We start from the raw sequence: 17,728 nt of genomic DNA, 5'->3' as shown, positions 1-17,728 counted from the left end.
TGAGCACTTTTCGGTGCTCAGGGCACATGGGGTAATTGCCCTCCCCCAGTGCCCCTCTCAGAGAAGGCAATGGAACCCCACTCCAGTACTCTTGCCTGGAAAATCCCATGGACGGGGGAGCCTGGTAGGCTGCAGTCCATGAGATTGCTGAGAGTCGGACACGACTGAGCGACTTCACTTTCACTTTTCACTTTCATGCATTGGAGAAGGAAATGGCAACCCACTCCAGTATTCTTGCCTGGAGAATCCCAGGGACGGGGGAGCCTGGTGGGCTGCCATCTGTGGGGTCGCACAGTCGGACACGACTGAAGTGACTTAGCAGCAGCAACAGTGCCCCTTTGGATACACGGCTATATGACAGCACTGACACAGGCTGGGAGGGGCCCCCCAAACCTCTTCATCCTCTGTTTACGGTAACCCACCTCATCTACCTGGCAATTCAGGATAGGCTCCCCGGGAGTCACCCTAGATCCTCCCCCTACCCCACCCGTATCAACCGCATCAGCTCTAACCACTCTCCCCAGCAGTATTTGGAGCCTGTTTACTGTGCCCCACAAGGCCTCCCTGATGGTTAAGCGGTAAAGAATCCTTCTGCAAGGAAAGAGAGGCAGGAGACTCAGGTTCCACCTCTGGGTGAAGAAGATCCCCTGGAGGAGGAAATGGCAAGTCAGTCCATTAGTCTTGCCTGGGAAATTCCATGGACAGAGGAGCCTGGCGGGCTACAGTCCGTGGGGTAGCAAAGAGTTGGACATGACTGAGCACAGTTTATTGTGACTGGGAGCACAGCAGAGAACACCCCCAGGAAAGCAGAGTTTCACTCTCCCGGGTGATCAGGCTTGATTAAAACCCCATTCTCACTGCCCTGGATCACAGCAGATAAGGGTGTGCCGAGTGGGGTGCAAGAAAGGAAGTGAAGTATTTCAAGGCCACTGGTCCAAGAGAACCTTAAGGCTGTAGCTGACGGAGGCGTATACAGCCAGCCACCAAGGAGCCCGGAAGGTGAAGGGGTCCCCATCTAGGACATGGAGATGACTCCAGGAACAGGAGTGCAAGGGGCAAGTGTTGTGCAGTAAGGAATTTGCCTGGCTTGTGTCCCTGCCTCCTGGGAGGAAGCCTCTGAATCTCTGGAATGATAGGAGTGTCTTTGTTACTTAGGATGGGTCCTGACACTTTGTGTAACCCCTGGGGTGTGTCCGGGTGCAGCCTGTCAATGGTATGTCAATAGACCCACCATGTGATTAGAGATGGAGAGTTGGACTGAGTTCAATAATCAGTGATCTAATCAATCTTGCTGATATGATGAAACCCCAATAGACTCCAGACGAGCTTATGTGACCTTTAAGGTTGGCACCCTCTTCGTACCTGGAGGGCTGTAGTCCTGAATCCCCAGGGAGGGGCCAGGGTAGCTTCGTGTCTGGGACTCTCACAGACCTCCACCCCATGAGCCTCCTCGTTTATTGCCGTAATAAAAACTGCAATAGCAAGTATAGCTGAGTTTTGAGAGTTGTTCCAGAGGATTATCCAGTCTGAGAAGGTAATGGGAACCCCTGACTTTGTAGCTATTTGGTGATGGGGTTCAGGAGATGCTACCCCCAAACCTGGCACCTTGAATATTTTTTTTTAAAAACACTTAAAATTTTTTTAATTAACTTATTTTTAGATGCACTGTGTTTTGGTTGCTGTGCGGGGGTTTTCTCTAGTTGCGGCGAGTGGGGTTGTGATGTGCGGGCTTCTCGTTACGGTGGCTTCTCTTGCTGCGGAGCACACATAGTGACCTCGTCTGTGCTTCTAAGGTTAAGTCCGTGGTGCAGGGTAACAGTATTATGCGAACAGGAAAGTGGGTTTAGAAAGTTGTTTTCAACACAGAGAGAGCACCTAATGGGGTCCCTCCCCAACTCTGTCATCATTCCGAGTTTTCTCAGCTCAGCCAAGGTAACATGAGGTGTATTTGTTTGCAAGATTGTACTGCTGCAAAAATCCAGACAGGAGCGAGCCAGACCACTAACAGGAGCGGTTAAAATCATTTTCCTCCAAGTGGTGCTTGGCTCAGCTGCCTGAGACCCAAGGACAGGCTTGCTTCTGAAACAACGAAGATTCGAGAAATGGCAGCTCCTTCACAACACTAACTATAGTGTTTACAGACTAACCAAAGCCATCCCCTAGTCTAGAAAGGACAGATGCTACATGAAGCTAAAACGTCAAACACTGATGCAGAACTCTCAAGATGGCCCGTTCCCAAACATCTACACCAGTCTTTAAACACAGACTGCAAACAGACAGCCTGCAGATGAAACCCAACCTGCAAATAGGATCTGCTAGCCTATCCAACGGAGAAGGCAATGGCACCCCACTCCAGTACTCTTGCCTGGAAAATCCCATGGATGGAGGAGCCTGGTAGGCTGCGGTCCATGGGGTCGCTAAGTCAGACACGACTGAACAACTTCCCTTTCACTTTTCACTTTCATGCACTAGAGAAGGAAATGGCAACCCACTCCAGTGTTCTTGCCTGGAGAATCCCAGGGACAGGCGAGCCTGGTGGGCTGCCATCTATGGGGTTGCACAGAGTCGGACATGACTAAAGCGATTTAGCAGCAGCAGCAGCCTACCCAAGCTAACTAAATCCTGACTTAGCTAGCGAGATGCTGGCAGATTTCACATGAATGGCTGGGTTTCCTCACTCTGAAAAACGTTATGAAATCTGTTCCCCCAGAGTGACACTCAGCTGGAGCTAACTGCTGCCCTCTTTAGGTATATGGGTGCTCCCATCACGGCTCCCACCACGGCCTAACACCCTGCCTGCTCCACGTGCTTTTGTTACTGCCCGTAGTTTACACCTGCTTTCCTTGCTCACTGAACACCCCTCACAGGCTCCATGATCACCTGCACAGCAAGGCTCCTGGGCCGAGCCAGGCGAGAAGCCTTGTTGTTCGTGATGACTGTCTACACAATCTTTGACTGATCCATCAACAGATGAATGGATAAAGATGTGTACATATACGCAGTGGAATATTACACATAAAAATGAAAGAAACTGGGTTATCTGTAATGATGTGGATGGACCTAGAGACTGTCATACAGAATGAAATCAGAAAAACAAACATCGTGTATTAATGTATATAGATGGAATCTAGAAAAACGGCACAGCTGAACCTATTTGCCCGGCAGGAATGGAGATGAAGATGTAGAGCATGAACATGTAGAAACGGGGTGGGAAGGAGAGAGTGGGACGAACTGGGAAGTAGCACTGACATATGTACATTACCACCTGGAAAATGTAGACAGCTAGCGGAAGGCAGTTGTATAGCACAGGGAGCTCAGCTTGGTGCTCTGCGATGACCTAGAGGGGTGGGATGGGAGGCTGGGAGGCTCAAGAGGGAGGGGATGTATGTATACATAGAGCTGATTCACTTGGTGGTACAGCAAAAAATAACAGCATTGTAAAGCGATCAAACTCCAATAATATTTTTAAAAATCTGGGACTGAACAAATCAAGCAGAAAGGCTTTGCTGAGCAGTCCTGTGACTCCATGAGGACAGAAACTGCTCCTGAATCCCTCTCTGAGCTAGATAACCATCACGTTCTCTCCAACCACAGGAACTGTCCTGATAGATCAAGTGCTTCATTGCTGGGTAAAAACCATGCCTGATCAGCAATCTCGGGCTTTAGCTCTCCTGATCCTGGACTCCTGTTGCCTCGGAGGCAGGGAAGCTGCCTGCTGGCTTTCCCAGAGTGTGACCAGAGTGGTGGGAAACAGATGCTAGCCTCCAGTAAAAGCCCCGAAGCAGCGGTTTCTCCAACTCTTCACACCTGGCTCTTCTGGAGTCTGGCCCCGGTGAGAAGTCGGCAGAGTCCCTTAAACAAAGTGAAGAATTCAGGGCAGACTGCCCGACCGTCTTCACTGGGCTCCTGGCTGTGCGGCTTCCTCGTCCGCACTGTGGTCCCGACTCGGCATCTTTAAGCCCAGACGGCGCAGGGAGTTAACAAAGTAGCGAGGAGGCCTGCAGAGCAAGGTGAGTTCTTCCTTCTGGGGCTGCAGGGCAGGCAGGGTCAGCTGGCAGGCGTGCAGGTGCAGGGGGAGGTGGCGGGCCTTGGACTGCTGCAGCCCCAGCTTCTTCAGGATCCCGGCAGACAGCTTCTGCACAAAGGAAAGAGCTCGTGAGAGCCGGGCTGGCGGTGCCTCTGACCAGCAGCCAGGGGTAGAAGACTTCCACTTCCGGGGTCCCATCACTGATCCCCACTGGATGACACAGTGAGGGACAGCCTGCTTCAGGGCCGTCTCTAGGAAGGGTTCAGAACCCACGTGACAGAAAACCCACCACATTGGGACAGCTCTCTTTGGCCAGTTCTCTGGCTTTCCAAGAGAATGAGCTGTAACAGTGAAAAACAAGTTTCCACCAAGACTCTAGCAATAGCATGAAAGGCTGCTTTGAGCCTTCAGAAAGTCTCCTGTCTGCTTCTGAATTCCTCCCTAACCTAAAGAGCTAGCAGAATTATTGTTGTTTAGTTGCTTAGTAGTGTCAAGACTCTGTGACCCCATGGAGTGTAGCCTGCCAGGCTTCTCTGTCCATGGGATTCTCCAGGGAAGAATACTGGAATGGGTTGCCATGCCCTCCTCCAGGGGATCTTAACGAACCACAGATTGAACCCGTGACCCCCATGTCTCCTGCACTGCAGGTGGATTCTTTACTGCTGAGCCACCAGGGAAGCCCAGCTGGCAGGGCGCTGTGTCTGAAAATAATCAACACGCCTTTGCTGCAACTGACATTAGGGATTTAACAAGGGGAAAGCATAAGTTTTCTCCCTTATTCTGTTGCATCTTGGGCCAAAAAGATATTACCTGGGGGGCCAGCCTGTTCCAGTCTGAGTACTTGTGATCACCAAGGATTGGGCAATCCAACCCAAAAGACATGTGAACGCGAAGCTGATGTTTTATTCCTTTAAAAAGAGAAAGGGAGGAGACTTATGAGTAGCCATAGAAACGATACTACTGGCAGCATCTGCTTCTAATCATATTAAATCAAAGCACAGTAAAATTGGCAAAACCCCAGCTACAATGAAGTGTAAAGGATAATATAACAAATGATAAGCTATTAGGAAATAATACCGTTAAGCCTCTAAGTACCCCTCCCCGTCACAGTTCCCTTTGCACCACACATAACCACTCCGATCAACTTGAGGTCTATCGCTGCCGTGCTTTTTGCTTTTGTAAAAAATAACTTTATCGTATAACATTAAATAGTACTACTTGGCACATTTATTTTTATATTATGGCAAAATATACATAAAATTTGAACTTTTTTTAAAAACAGAATTTGAAAGTAGTGCATTAGGAATTCTCTCTTCTTTTAAAGGCTGCACAGCACGGCATGCAGGACCTAAGTTCCCCAACCAGGCCTGGCACATGTGCTCCTGCAGTGGAAGCTCGAAGTCCTAACCACTGGACCACAGGGAAGTCCCAAGGTTTACCATTTTAATCCTTTTTAAGCGTTCAGTTCAGTGGCATTAAGTACATTCACATTGTTCTGCAACCATCACCACTGTCCATCTCCAGAACCCTTTCGCCCTAAACTGAAACCCTGTCCCCAAAAACCGTAACTCCCCACCCCCTCCTCCCTCCAGCCCCTGTAGCCACCACTCTGCTACCCGTCTCTAGGAACCTGAGGACTCCAGGTATCTCACATAAGTGGAATCATACAGCGTGTGCCCTTTTGTGCTGGGCTTCTTTAATTTAGCTAATGTCTATACGGTTTGATCCAGCTGAAGCACATGTCAGAACCTCCTTCCTTTCTATGGCTGGGTAATACTTCATGCATGAAGTACCACCGTGTCTTTCCAATCATCTGCTGATGGACATGTGGGTTGTGTTCACCTTTTCGCTACTGTGTATAGCGCCGCTATGAACAGCGGTAGACAGACATCTTTTTGAGGAACCCGTTTGCAAATTTTTAAATAAACGTAAGCAAACTGTTCATATTCTTATGCTACTGTTTTTCACATCCTCATGGGAGCTCCCAGCCTTGGATCAGCACCGGAAGCACACTCTGGTACAACCTCAGCGGCCCATAATCCCGGGGGCTCAGAGGCAGGGCGGGGCCCAGCACAAGGCCCTGCGTGAAGCCCTGAGGAGCCCCGCGGCTCTGCCGGCTGCCGAAGAGCGGCGCCCTCACCCGTGATAGGCTGGAGCTCCAAGAGGGCGGCGGACAGGCTGCTGCTTAGCACCTGGTACTGAGTCACTGCCAGCTGTGCGTTCCGGCTGCTCCGCACCCTCACCATCTTCCCGTCGTCCATGCAGTAGCTCGGGGACAGCGTCATCTGCAGCCAAAGAAATCGAGATGTGACTTCAAAGACGAGCAGAAAACCCGTCCCTCCAGAAGTGCTCACCCACCCACCTTGTGGTGATGCTGCTGGCCCTGCGCCTCCTTCTCGACGATGGGGATGTCCACGACTCCCGCTTCAGGCACTGGGACGCGCACGGTGATGGCCCTGCGGGGACACACAAACCCTGGCCTGAGCCATGAAGATGAGGGATTTGCTCCTTGGTTATTCGGCTACTTAGAGGTTTCATGCTGGACTTTCTGCACTACTGTAGTGAGTTCTGAGGGTCAGAGGGTCCCAAATCTCTTGGTATAGCGCTTGGCCTGACAGCTATCACTATTCTTACAAACCTATCTTTTCTGCTACTAAAGTAAATATGCTGATTGCAGAATACTGGGGCGGGGGGGGGGGGGGGTGCGGAGAGAGCAGGAAAACAAACAAAAACAATTATATTAGTAACATGGTCTTTCATCCAGCCTTTAAAACTAAGTATGGGCAGTTTCATTTTAAAGGGGGATAATATAGTTTTGTATGTTTTATATCTTTCTTTTTTAAAGGATAAAAGATGGTAAATTCAAGTTGCGTAGGAAACAAATGAATAAATAAAATGAGCTGAATGAAAAACTCATAGGACTGCTCCTGCTCTATTTGCCAGGTAAATGAAACAGGGAGGAAATGTGTTCCAAAAGTCACAGGAACCCCAAACACAGTTCAGTAACTCACTCCCAACCTCTCTTGTTGGAGGTCCATCACACTGCAGACAGGTAGAAGACTCTGATTTGTCCTTACGTTTACACCTCCTCCAGGTCAATCAGCCTAACACAGACTCGCTGGCCCAGGAGTCAAAAGCCCTCTCAGATATGACATCTCACACTCTGGACACCCAGCTGCAGGTTGGTAGCAGTTTAGACTGCTATCTGATGCATTCTACCATACTTACACTGATTTATAACCACCAGATGACCCTTCCTAATGACCTAACGCTCCTGCTCAAAAACGTTCAGCCAATAAATATTCACTGAGTGTAAACAGGCACCGATTTAGGTAGGCACTGGTTTTATATGGATGAATAAGACAAAGATCCCTACTGGCCAGCCTTCCCTGGCCACCCAGTGGTTAAGACTCTGTGCTTCCACTGCAGGGCATGGGTTCAAAGCCGGGTTGGGAAAATTCCCTAAGCCACGCTGTGTACACCGCATGCCCCAACAAAAAAAGGAAAGGAAAAAAAAATCCCTGCTCTCAAAGAATCCCAAATCTAGTAAGAGGGGTTCAATAACTTACCTAAAGTCTCACACTGGTAAATAACACAGGTGAGAGCTGAACACAGATCTTTCTGAGCATTTAGCTACCATGCTAAACTTGCTCCATTATCTGTCATCTCTCACTGAGGTGATTCTTAAAACTTCATTCCTCATCAGAGTCATTTGTGGAGCTTTTTAAAGACACAGATACCTAAACCTCACACCCACCAGACTTATGAATCAGAACCTCTGTGGGTGGGTTTCAAGCATATAGATTTTTTTTAAGGTTCCCAAGATAGCAAAGCAACTTCAAAATCTATAATACAAAAAGGACTAACATCCAAAATATGAAAAGAATGCTCACCAATCAAAAATAAAATAATAACCTTATAGAACACAGGCAAAAGAAAACAGTCTGCTCACAGAAAGGAAAACTAAAACCATCGATAAACACACACACACACACACACACACAAAACCAGCCAACATCACTAGTTAACAGGGAAACAGAAAATAAAATATACATTTTTTTACCCATCAGAGTGGCAAACCTTTTAAAAATGAATTGGTCAGGCATAATGGGAAGTGGATACCATCACGGCTAGTGGGAATAAAAACTGACATCATCATTTTGGTGGAGAAGGCAAAGGCACCCCACTCCAGTTCTCTTGCCTGGAAAATCCCATGGATGGAGGAGCCTGGTAGGCTGCAGTCCATGGGGTCACTAAGAGTCGGACACGACTGAGCGACTTCACTTTTACTTTTCACTTTCATGCATTGGAGAAGGAAATGGCAACCCACTCCAGTGTTCTTGCCTGGAGAATCCCAGGGACGGGGGAGCCTGGTGGGCTGCTGTCTATGGGGTCGCACAGAGTCGGACACGACTGAAGTGACATAGAGGCAGCAGCAGCATCATTTTGGAGAGCAACTTGGGTAGTAACCATTCAAATTTTATAAAGTGTGCACCCTTCAACCCAGCAATTCCATTTCTGGGCATCTGTCCTAAGGATATACTCACATATTCTTTGCAAGAGGCTTTGAAAAATGGAAAACTACTTAAACATCAATAAGGAAGTTATGACATATCCACACAACGAATACATACAATAGAGCCATTTTAAAGGAGACAGCTCTAACTGTGCAACACAAAAGGCCCTCCAAGATATACTGTCCAAGTGAAAAGAGCAGATTGCAAAGCAATGCGAAACACGCTGCCACACAATCATCTGCTTACACATGTCCCACATAATGCGACAAGTTTACACGAGACACTAGCAACAGTAACTGCTTCAGGAACAGGAAATAGAGTAGATGGGGGATAGGAGTGGTTTCGTTTTTGCTCATGTACCTTTCTTCTATTAAAAAACTAAGGTTGGCAAAATTGAAAAAGACACATATGTCCCACTGTTCATTGCAGCACTATTTACAATAGCTAGAACACGGAAGCAACCTAGATGTCCATTGACAGATGAGCGGATAAAGAAGTTGTGGTACATATACACAATGGAATGATGCTCGGCTATAAAAAGGAACGCATTTGAGTCAGTTCTAATGAGGTGGATGAACCTGGAGCCTATTATACAGAGTGAAGTAAATCAGAAAGGGAAAGATAAATATCACACACTAACGCATATGTACGGACTCGAAGATGGTACTGAAGCATTTATTTGCAGGACAGCAATGGAGAAAGAGACATAGAGAATAGATTTATGGACATGCGGAGAGCGGAGGAGAGGGTGAGATGTATGGAGAGAGTAACATAGAAACTGACATTACCATATGTAAAACAGATAGCCAATGGGAATTTGCTGTATGTCTCAGCAAACTCAAACAGGAGCTCTGTATCAACCTAGAGGGGTGGGATGGGGAGGGAGATGGGAGGGAGGGGATATACATATACCTATGGCTGATTCATGTTGAGGTTTGACAGAAAACAACAAAATTCTGTAAAGCAATTATCCTTCAATTAAAAACTAAATAAATTATATATATTAAAAAAACCCCTAAGATTGGGACTTCTCTGGTGGTCTAATGGCGGGGGCCTGAGTTCGATCCCTGGTCAGGGAATTAGATCCCACATGCCACAATTCAGAGTTCCTAAGCTGCAACTGAAGACTCCACATGCCACAGCGAAGATCTAAGATCCCGCACACCGCAACTAAGACCCAGCACAGCCAAATAAATACAAACTGAGGTAAATCTACATGCACCAACGTGGAAAGAGCCTACAAATGAAGAGTTAAGTCGGAAAAGCACAGTGTACACTGTACAATGTCACACACACACACACACACACAGTGTACACATCAGTGTGCTCACTCACTCCATCGTGTCATGCTCTTTGCAACCCGTGGACTGTAGCCCGCCAGGCTCCTCTGTCCATGGGATTTCCCAGGCAAGAATACTGGAGTGGGTTGTTATGCCCTCCTCCAGCGGATCTTCCCAACTCAGGGATCGAACCTGCATCAGACATGTATGTAAATAGGATGAGTAAGCTCCACAGGAATAAAAACCAAACAACCCCAAGAGAAGGAACGAGAATAATAGAATGAGTGAATTCTCCAGGACTTTTTTTTTGCTTTATCCATGCTGTCTGACATTTTACCACAACAATCAAATCATATTACTTGCATAATTAGTTTTTAATAATTTTTATGTACAGCCATAATTAGGAACCACTCCACTCCGGTACTCTTGACTGGAAAATCCCATGGATGGAGGAGCCTGGCTGGCTACAGTCCATGGGGTCGCTAAGAGTCGGGCACGACTGAGCGACTTCACTTTCACTTTTCACTTTCATGCATTGGAGAAGGAAATGGCAACCCACCCAAGTGTTCTTGCCTGGAGAATCCCAGGGACAGGGGAGCCTGGTGGGCTGCTGTCTATGGGGTCGCACAGAGTCGGACATGACTGAGGCGACTTAGCAGCAGCAGCATACTATCAGACTCTAATAGTCTAAGCACTAAATCTATTTCCTATAATTTTTATATGTCCAGAGATCCTAAGACAGTGCCTTCTGTCACCAGGGATTCCTGATGTAAGAGCTGAAGAAATGAAAGAGGCCCTACACCACCTCGACCGCTATCGACAGGTTTCATACCAGTACTTCTTTGTCACCTGACGGGTTCTAAACAGCTCTTGGACTTGATGCGCCACTTCTTTTTCCCAAGCCAACACCATTACACCTGTGGTTTCCTTGTCCAGCCGATGGCACAGGTGCAGCGGCTTTGCCTTGGGGCCATGGAGTATCTTTGCCAGGACGGGCAGTACATCACTGATGCAGAGCTTGACCCCAGGGCCACCTGAGAAGGAAAGAGCCAGAGATCTGAGTGGCCAGGGAAAGATCCCATCAAAGACCTCGACTTGGGAAAAGCAGATTATTGGATTAACAGCAGATGCTCTTGAGGGCAGTAAAACTGAAGTGTGGTCCAGGGACTAGCAACATGTATGCCCGGGGAACCTGCTAGAAAGGAATCTCAGGCCCCCCCAACCCAGATAATGAGTCAAACTCTGCATTTTAACAAAACGCCCAAGTGACTTATATGCATAATAAAGTTTAAGAAACAAGATCCCAGGTTATGTGGCTTTCTCCTCACACATAAACAATTTTTTAAAGGTAGTTATGTACTCAAACTAAAATTAGCAACCAAAATGAGGTCTGATATTTCACTATATAAACACAGGTTTGAGAATCTGCCAAGTAAACCCTAGTGAGAAATGCAAGACCATCAGGCCCTCCAGGAGTTGAAAGGATGGGCATTCCTGGGTTCCACTCTATGGAGCCTCCTAACTAGCCACTGACCTTAGATTACTTACCCTTTTCAACTTTTAGTTTTCTTATCTACAAAATGTAAATATCAGGATAATAATTATTTCTTGGGGAACGAAAAGGCAAGAAACTTAATGGAAGGATCAAGAGAGAAAAATACAAAGCACTAGACAATGTCTAACTTAATTCCCTGTTTTCATGTACAACCATCTCTGTATCTCCCCCCCAAAGCGTTTGTACTTCTAGCTAAAACATGCCTTTTCCTCCAGCAAAACCCCTTCCACAAATGCATTTTTTCTGTCAATCTTTCCTGACTCACTCTAGCTATCTCTGAAAATAAAAACATCAGGGTGTCCATTAAGGTCGAGGTGCCCTGGGGTTTTGCTAGTTATACACCAACACACGTTATACCCTTTTTCCCAATTTTGATGGAAAATAATTTGAAGACAGGAACTACACAGCCTTGGTCCTCTATAGCAATCCCTGGTGGAGGCTGGCACACAGCAAATTCCATACTGCTGGCTGCCAGATGCTTGGAAGATGGGGACCGTCTTCTTTATCTCTGTGTCCTCTCTGATGCCTTACATAGGTCAGTATCCTTACAAAAGTTTAATTACTCTGAAAGCAAAGCTTCAGAAAGCCCCAGGAGTAATGTCAGAGTTACCCTTCCTTGTAACAGAAAGCAGCAGCGCCCCTCCCCCTTCCCCGCCACGTGCTCCTCACCGTGCACAGGGAGACCGTAGGGCTTATTGATGACCACAAGTTCCTTGTCCTGATGGACAATTCCCCGGCTCAGCGCCTTAGCCAGCACGTTGGGGTGGACGCGCTGCAGCTGCTCTGTGAACCGCACTAGTTCTCGCACTCTCCGCTGAACAGGGTTTGTGGGCGCCTAGGGGGAGAGAAGGAGAGACGGTCAATGTCCGGTGAGGAGGTCTTTCACTAAATCTGGGTGAGAATTTGGGAAGGGAATGCCTGTATCTCTGCACTAGATGAGCGCCTTCCTCGAGTATAATTTGAGAGCAGGGGGGCGTGTCTGTCCCACTGGTACCCAAGTAGGGCTTAAGGCCGGGGTCGGCAGGAGCCAAAGACCCAGCCCACAGGAAGATCCTGCACCCTGCTGAGCTGTCCCCTTCACTTCCTCCCAGTTCTCCCACCACAAGCCCTCGACATTTACCTGACAGGTGTCAGAGGACCCGCCTACCTCCCTCCCTCACCCCAGTGAGCTCACTGCCTCTTGGGAGTTGTGGTCCTTCTGGACTCACCGGCTCCTTCGTCTTTTGTTGCTGTTTCTGGGCCCGGAGTCTCTCTGCTAATCGCTGAGCATCCAGGGGCTGAGAGGCAGCAGCAGCCGCGGAACAAAGTGGCTTTGAGAAGAGGGTGAAGAGACTCCCGAGACACTGCCCGAAGCCCCGGACCCAGAGGCCCGGCGCGCTACAGCCGGGCACCACCATCTTGCCGAGAAGGGAGGGGCGAGGCAAGGCCACGCCCAGGGGAGAGCAACAAAAGGGCCAGCGGGAGGGCAGGTGGGCGGGCCCTTCGAGTCGCGTGGGTGGGGCGGGGCGGGGCCCGGGGCGCGTCACGTGGGGGCGGTGCGCGCTGAGTGCGGCTGCGCCGGCCGGTAGCTGCAGCTGGAGCGGTGGCGTTTGGAGGAGACGCGGTGAGTGTGTGCGAAAGCCGGGTTGGGACTGCGGAATGCCGGTGCCTCAAAGCTTTAACGTTTTTGCGGACCCGGGGTTTCCGTTCTCGGAGTTCCCTGTCTTGGGAAACCGTTTCTCCCTTTGAGAGACGACCCCACTCAAAACCACCTCCCCGCCCCCGCGCCGGGTAGAAGAGATGCCCCATGAATGCTCGCCCCAGAGCCGTCTTGAGGCGCCCACCCTGTCCCTCTTGCCCCGAGGGACGCGTGGCATCCCTTCTCCTTTCCTTACGGCTCGACCTTCGGAGATGTGGGATCAGTGAAACCTCTCCACCCCTCACCTCCTGACTCCCAACCTTTGTTTCACGTTGTAACTAGTCCTTCTCTCCCAGGGTGATGGGAGCCCTTTCCGTTATCCAGGGGCCTATATTTCCTTCCTAGCGAGCACCTTGAGTTTCTTCTGCCGCTTTCAAGAATTCATTTCTTGGAGTCTCCTGCTTCAACTCCCCCTCCCCCCGCCCCCCCCCCCCCACGTCTTCCAAAGAGAAGACAAAGTACAGAGCAGGAACCTTCCCTTCCCTTTTCTCCTTCCTTCATTTCCTCGTCCGCCGTTTGCAGTCTCTCCAGACTCTCCCCTTCTCTTACAAGGGGACCCCCATGCCCAAACTGTCTGCGACTAAGCGAAGTCAAGACTGTTTGACTTCACTAAGGGGTGGCAGGGAAGAGGAACGTCTGGTTGGGATAGTAACACTATAAAAGTAGCTTAGGACACACCTGGCATTTGTTAAGGATGGTGCCCGAGCCCTAAAGGAATGTCAGAAAGCGAATGGGTCTGCGCTGACGTTAGAGGAAACAGTGACTGCTGAGCATGAAGGTTGCCAGACGAGTTAGTGGAACTAGGCTTGTGTCCTACCCCTCTAAAACGGATTGGCATGAAACAGAGTTGAACAGGTAAGTGGAGCTAGCCTGTAGAAGACTTTAACCTGAAGAAGAGTTTGATCTAGATGTGAGTCTGTGATCTAAGGAGTCTGTGAAGCTTCTCGAGCAGGAGGGAGACTCCTTGAAAGGTAGAAACGAATCTGACAGTTGAATGCAGGACACATTGAAAAGGAGGGGGCTTTGAGAGCAGGGGAATCAGCTAGGATGCTGCAAACTAGGTGGGCAATAGTAAGGCTGTGCTTGGTTCAGTGGTCTTCTTCCCTACGCCATACTGTCCTTTGAGTTTAAATTGATTTTGAGTTGTGCAGGTCAAGATGTATCAGTTGGCAGCTGCTGTTGAACAGTGAGTGCCTTATGGATTCATTCATTCATTTTTTTTTTTAATTCCCCCCATCTGGTGCAGAGTGAACCTACAAATATCCCTGGACTGGGTGAGGTGCATTGTAGGCTCGTATTAGGTGTGTCTGAACATTTTGAATCATCTGATTTCTGTCCATTTTTTTATCTGAAGAGTGGAGGAAGGAGTAGATGTATTTGTAAAGAGGGGGAAAGAAAGCCTGTCTGTGTTTCTGTAATGAGAGGTGATGGTTATAAATGTGAAGAATTTCAAGGGATACTGGGGAAACAGCCTCTGTCTCTCCTACCGTTTTTCCTCCGCAGATTCACAGGAAAGACACAGATGTATAGAAGTTGAGAATTACCACCTTTTGCTGATAATGCCCCAGACCCAGTTTCTAATTTCAGTAAACAGTCCCATATTATATGTTAAGTAGGTACTTTGAAGCCTCCTTTCCAGGGACTCTAAAATTTGGACATCAGAACTTAAGTTTGTGTCCTCATGTTAATTACAAGCCTGTTTTAGGTGAAGGACTTTTATGGTTTCGTCCGGGCCGGGGAACGTATTTCTGCCTTAACCTGTCCTTAATAGTGTTTAAAAAGTGACCCCTGTTCCTGCAGGATTTTCTTTGTGCCAGGAAACAAAATGAAGAACCTACTCAGATATCATTGCCAGTGACGCAGACCTTGTGTTCTTGGGTTTCACCTTAACCCAAGGCATACACTGTAGTGCCTAGGAATAACAACACTGGTCCCCCCCCCCCCTTTTTTTTTCTTGGAGAAGGAACTTTTAGATTTTTCTTGTTGAAACTTTGAGAGAGAAATTTGAAGAGTTTTTTTGCTTGATATCACAGTACAGCTTTAGCCAATATGGATACAAAACTTTCTGTTTCCTTAACGTTTAAGTCTAGGCACTTGCTGGTTATTGAAATAAAGTTGCTCTCAATACACAAGAATTTATGCAGACCCCAATGTTCATCTCAGCACTGTTTATAATAGCCAGGACATGGAAGCAACCTAGATGTCCATTAGCAGACTAATGGATAAGAAAGCTGTGGTACATATACACAATGGAGTATTACTCGGCCACTAAAAAGAATACCTTTGAATCAGTTCTAATGAGGTGGATGAAAGTGGAGCCTATTATACAGAGTGAAGTAAGCCAGAAAGAAAAACACCAATACAGTATACTAACTCATATATATGGAATTTAGAAAGATGGTAATGATAACCCTGTATGCGAGACAGCAAAAGAGACACAGATGTATAGAACAGTCTTTTGGACTCTGTGGGAGAGGGAGAGGGTGGGATGATTTGGGAGAATGGCATTGAAACATGTATAATACCATATGTGAAATGAATTGCCAGTCCAGGTTCGATGCAGGATACAGGAAGCTTGGGGCTGGTGCACTGGGATGACCCAGAGGGATGGTATGGGGAGGGAGGTGGGGGGTGTTCAGGATGGGGAACATGTATACACCCGTGGCGGATTCATGTTGATGTATGGCAAAACCAATACAATATTGTAAAGTAATTAGCCTCCAATTAAAATAAATAAATTTATATTAAAAAGAATTTATGCAGAGGTGCATATTGTGTTTTTCCTCTTCCTCATTCAGTTGATCCTGTCTTGGTAGCTCATTTTTCAGCTTCTCCACCAATCTCATATTCTCTTTTTGGTTGGGGCCTCTTTTGTCTGGACGTTTTCTTAGTACAAGGAAGGGAATTTTATTAGTGATGTCTTCATTCTCGCAGAGTACAAACATAGCTTCTAGACATAGATCTTGATATACTTATCATATGTGCCCCCGCCATAACTATATAAAGAAGACCATGATAGTTTGCTTTTAAAAATATTTTCTATCCTGTGCAAGAATGACAAAGCCTCCTTTTTAATTCATAAATATAAACAGGAACTGACTAATAAAGGAAATTGTGTTTAAATATCACAAATTTAAGGTTAATTAGTGGCATGAGGTTAACTTCTGGTTCCTTGAACATTGGTTTGCTAGTTGCAGATTAACCATCGATTCTGTTTCCCTGCAAAGCAGGAAGTACTTGGAGATTGTTTTATGGTTTTAGAGAGATTCAAAGAGGCAATTAACAAGAGGTCTCTGGAGGTGTCCTGGGAAGTGCAGTTGTTGGCAGCTGGAGACTGGCCCCAGTTCAGCTGCTTGTGAACTTAAGTGAGTAATTTGGGCTTCAGTTTATTGTCTTTTCAGAGTTCCCTGGTGGTCCAGTGGTTAAGACTCCACACTTAAGTGCAGGGGTGCAGGTTTGATCCCTGGTCAGGGAACTAAGATCCCACATGCCATAAGGTGCAATAAAAAATTTAAATAATAATAAAAGAAGATCCTTATTAGCTCTAAGCTTCTACTCTATGAAGACTTTCCGTCCACTGACACTTAAGTATGTCTCTTTCTTATCAAGTGGAATTTATGTCAGACTTACCTTGAGTGCGTTTAGCACTGGCACAGGGATTCAGGGTTTTGCTCCTGCCCCACAGTTGGACCTTACGCCGCTGAGCTAGCGTTTGTGTTTGCTTCATTGAGCGCTGCTGGAAGACACCTTCAGATTTCATGGGTGGGGCGTGGGAGGGAGTGCAGATGGGAAAAAAGAAGAACGGAAACAATGGTATTGACCTATAACACGGGTGTGTGCCTTTTTCTGTGCCACCATATTTCAAAAAGAGATTACTGTATACCGTCGCCCCTTGTTGCACGTTTATTCAGCTTTTGAGCAATGATCGGGATAGTTCGAGCTTAAGCCACTACTTCCCAAACTTTATTTTCATACTGTGACATGTGGAAATTACTGTTGTTTCACTGAAGAATAAGACAGCTGTCCCTGGAGCTGTGGCTGTCCTGTCCCCAGCTGGCCATACACAGGCGAGGAGAAGCTCCCTGTGCTAAGGTCCATGCGAAGGGCAGCCTTACACGTTCAAGATCTTCGTCCCAAACTCTGCCTAACTCTCAAGAGTAATGGTATCACTAGTTAGTTTTGTTCTGTTTTTAAACCAAAGCATGTTATATATTATCCCTTGAATCATCGCCCATTTTTACTTGACCATATCTGTTTTGGGGGTTTACATTCCCTTTACTATTATTGTTATGTAAGTTTCAGTTGTACAGCATTATAATTCGACATGTGTACCACAGTACCGAGTGATCACTGCCATCAGTCTGGGTGACTGTCGTTATTTTTGCTAAATCTGTCTGTAATCTGTTCTGCGTTCATGTGCCTTTGTGCTCTTGGCCCGTTTAAAGACCATATTTGGGGACTTCCTGGTGGTCCAGTGGCTAAGACTCTGTGCTCCTAATGCGGGGGGCTGGGGTTCTGGCCCTGGTTGGGGAACTAGATCCCACATGCTTCAGCTAAAGATCCTGCTTGTTGCCATGAAGATCGAAGATCCCACATGCTTCAAATAAGACTTAGCACAGCCAAATAGATAATAAATATTAAAAAAAAAAAAAAAAAAAGACCGTACTTGTC

General features: G+C 47.3%; 2 protein-coding genes across 5 annotated transcripts in view; one reads left to right on the top strand and one right to left on the bottom strand.

Moving 5' to 3' along the window:
* Positions 1-3,438: 3,438 nt before the first annotated feature.
* Positions 3,439-12,801, bottom strand: RPUSD4 (RNA pseudouridine synthase D4). Its single transcript, XM_086383752.1, has 7 exons — positions 12,588-12,801; positions 12,049-12,214; positions 10,657-10,858; positions 6,390-6,483; positions 6,168-6,312; positions 4,838-4,935; positions 3,439-4,135 (listed from the first exon to the last, which is right to left on the bottom strand). Exons 1-7 carry the CDS (start codon positions 12,774-12,776, stop codon positions 3,896-3,898), a joined length of 1,134 nt encoding a protein of 377 aa, XP_086239878.1. The 5' UTR covers positions 12,777-12,801; the 3' UTR covers positions 3,439-3,895.
* A 102-nt stretch (positions 12,802-12,903) lies between these two features.
* The window catches only part of SIRAL1 (SIR2 antiphage like 1), a 48,576-nt gene continuing 43,751 nt past the window's right edge, over positions 12,904-17,728 (top strand). For 2 of the 4 annotated variants that reach the window (XM_086383750.1, XM_086383747.1), the window contains exon 1: positions 12,904-12,982. Coding sequence is in view for 2 of the 4 variants with exons in the window: in XM_086383746.1 (XP_086239872.1) it covers positions 13,830-13,912 (83 nt within the window). In the remaining 2 variants the exon portion in view is untranslated. Of the gene's footprint in view, positions 13,913-17,728 lie in introns of all 4 variants that reach the window. The other 2 variants (XM_086383746.1, XM_086383745.1) reach the window with 1 other exon arrangement.

The sequence above is a fragment of the Bos grunniens genome, chromosome 29 (assembly GCF_055505025.1).
Source record: "Bos grunniens cultivar Pamir isolate PY7600 chromosome 29, Bosgru_T2T1.0, whole genome shotgun sequence".
NCBI lineage: Eukaryota > Metazoa > Chordata > Mammalia > Artiodactyla > Bovidae > Bos > Bos grunniens.
Note: the sequence above shows the minus strand (reverse complement) of the source record. Positions and strands in the feature narration are given on the sequence as shown.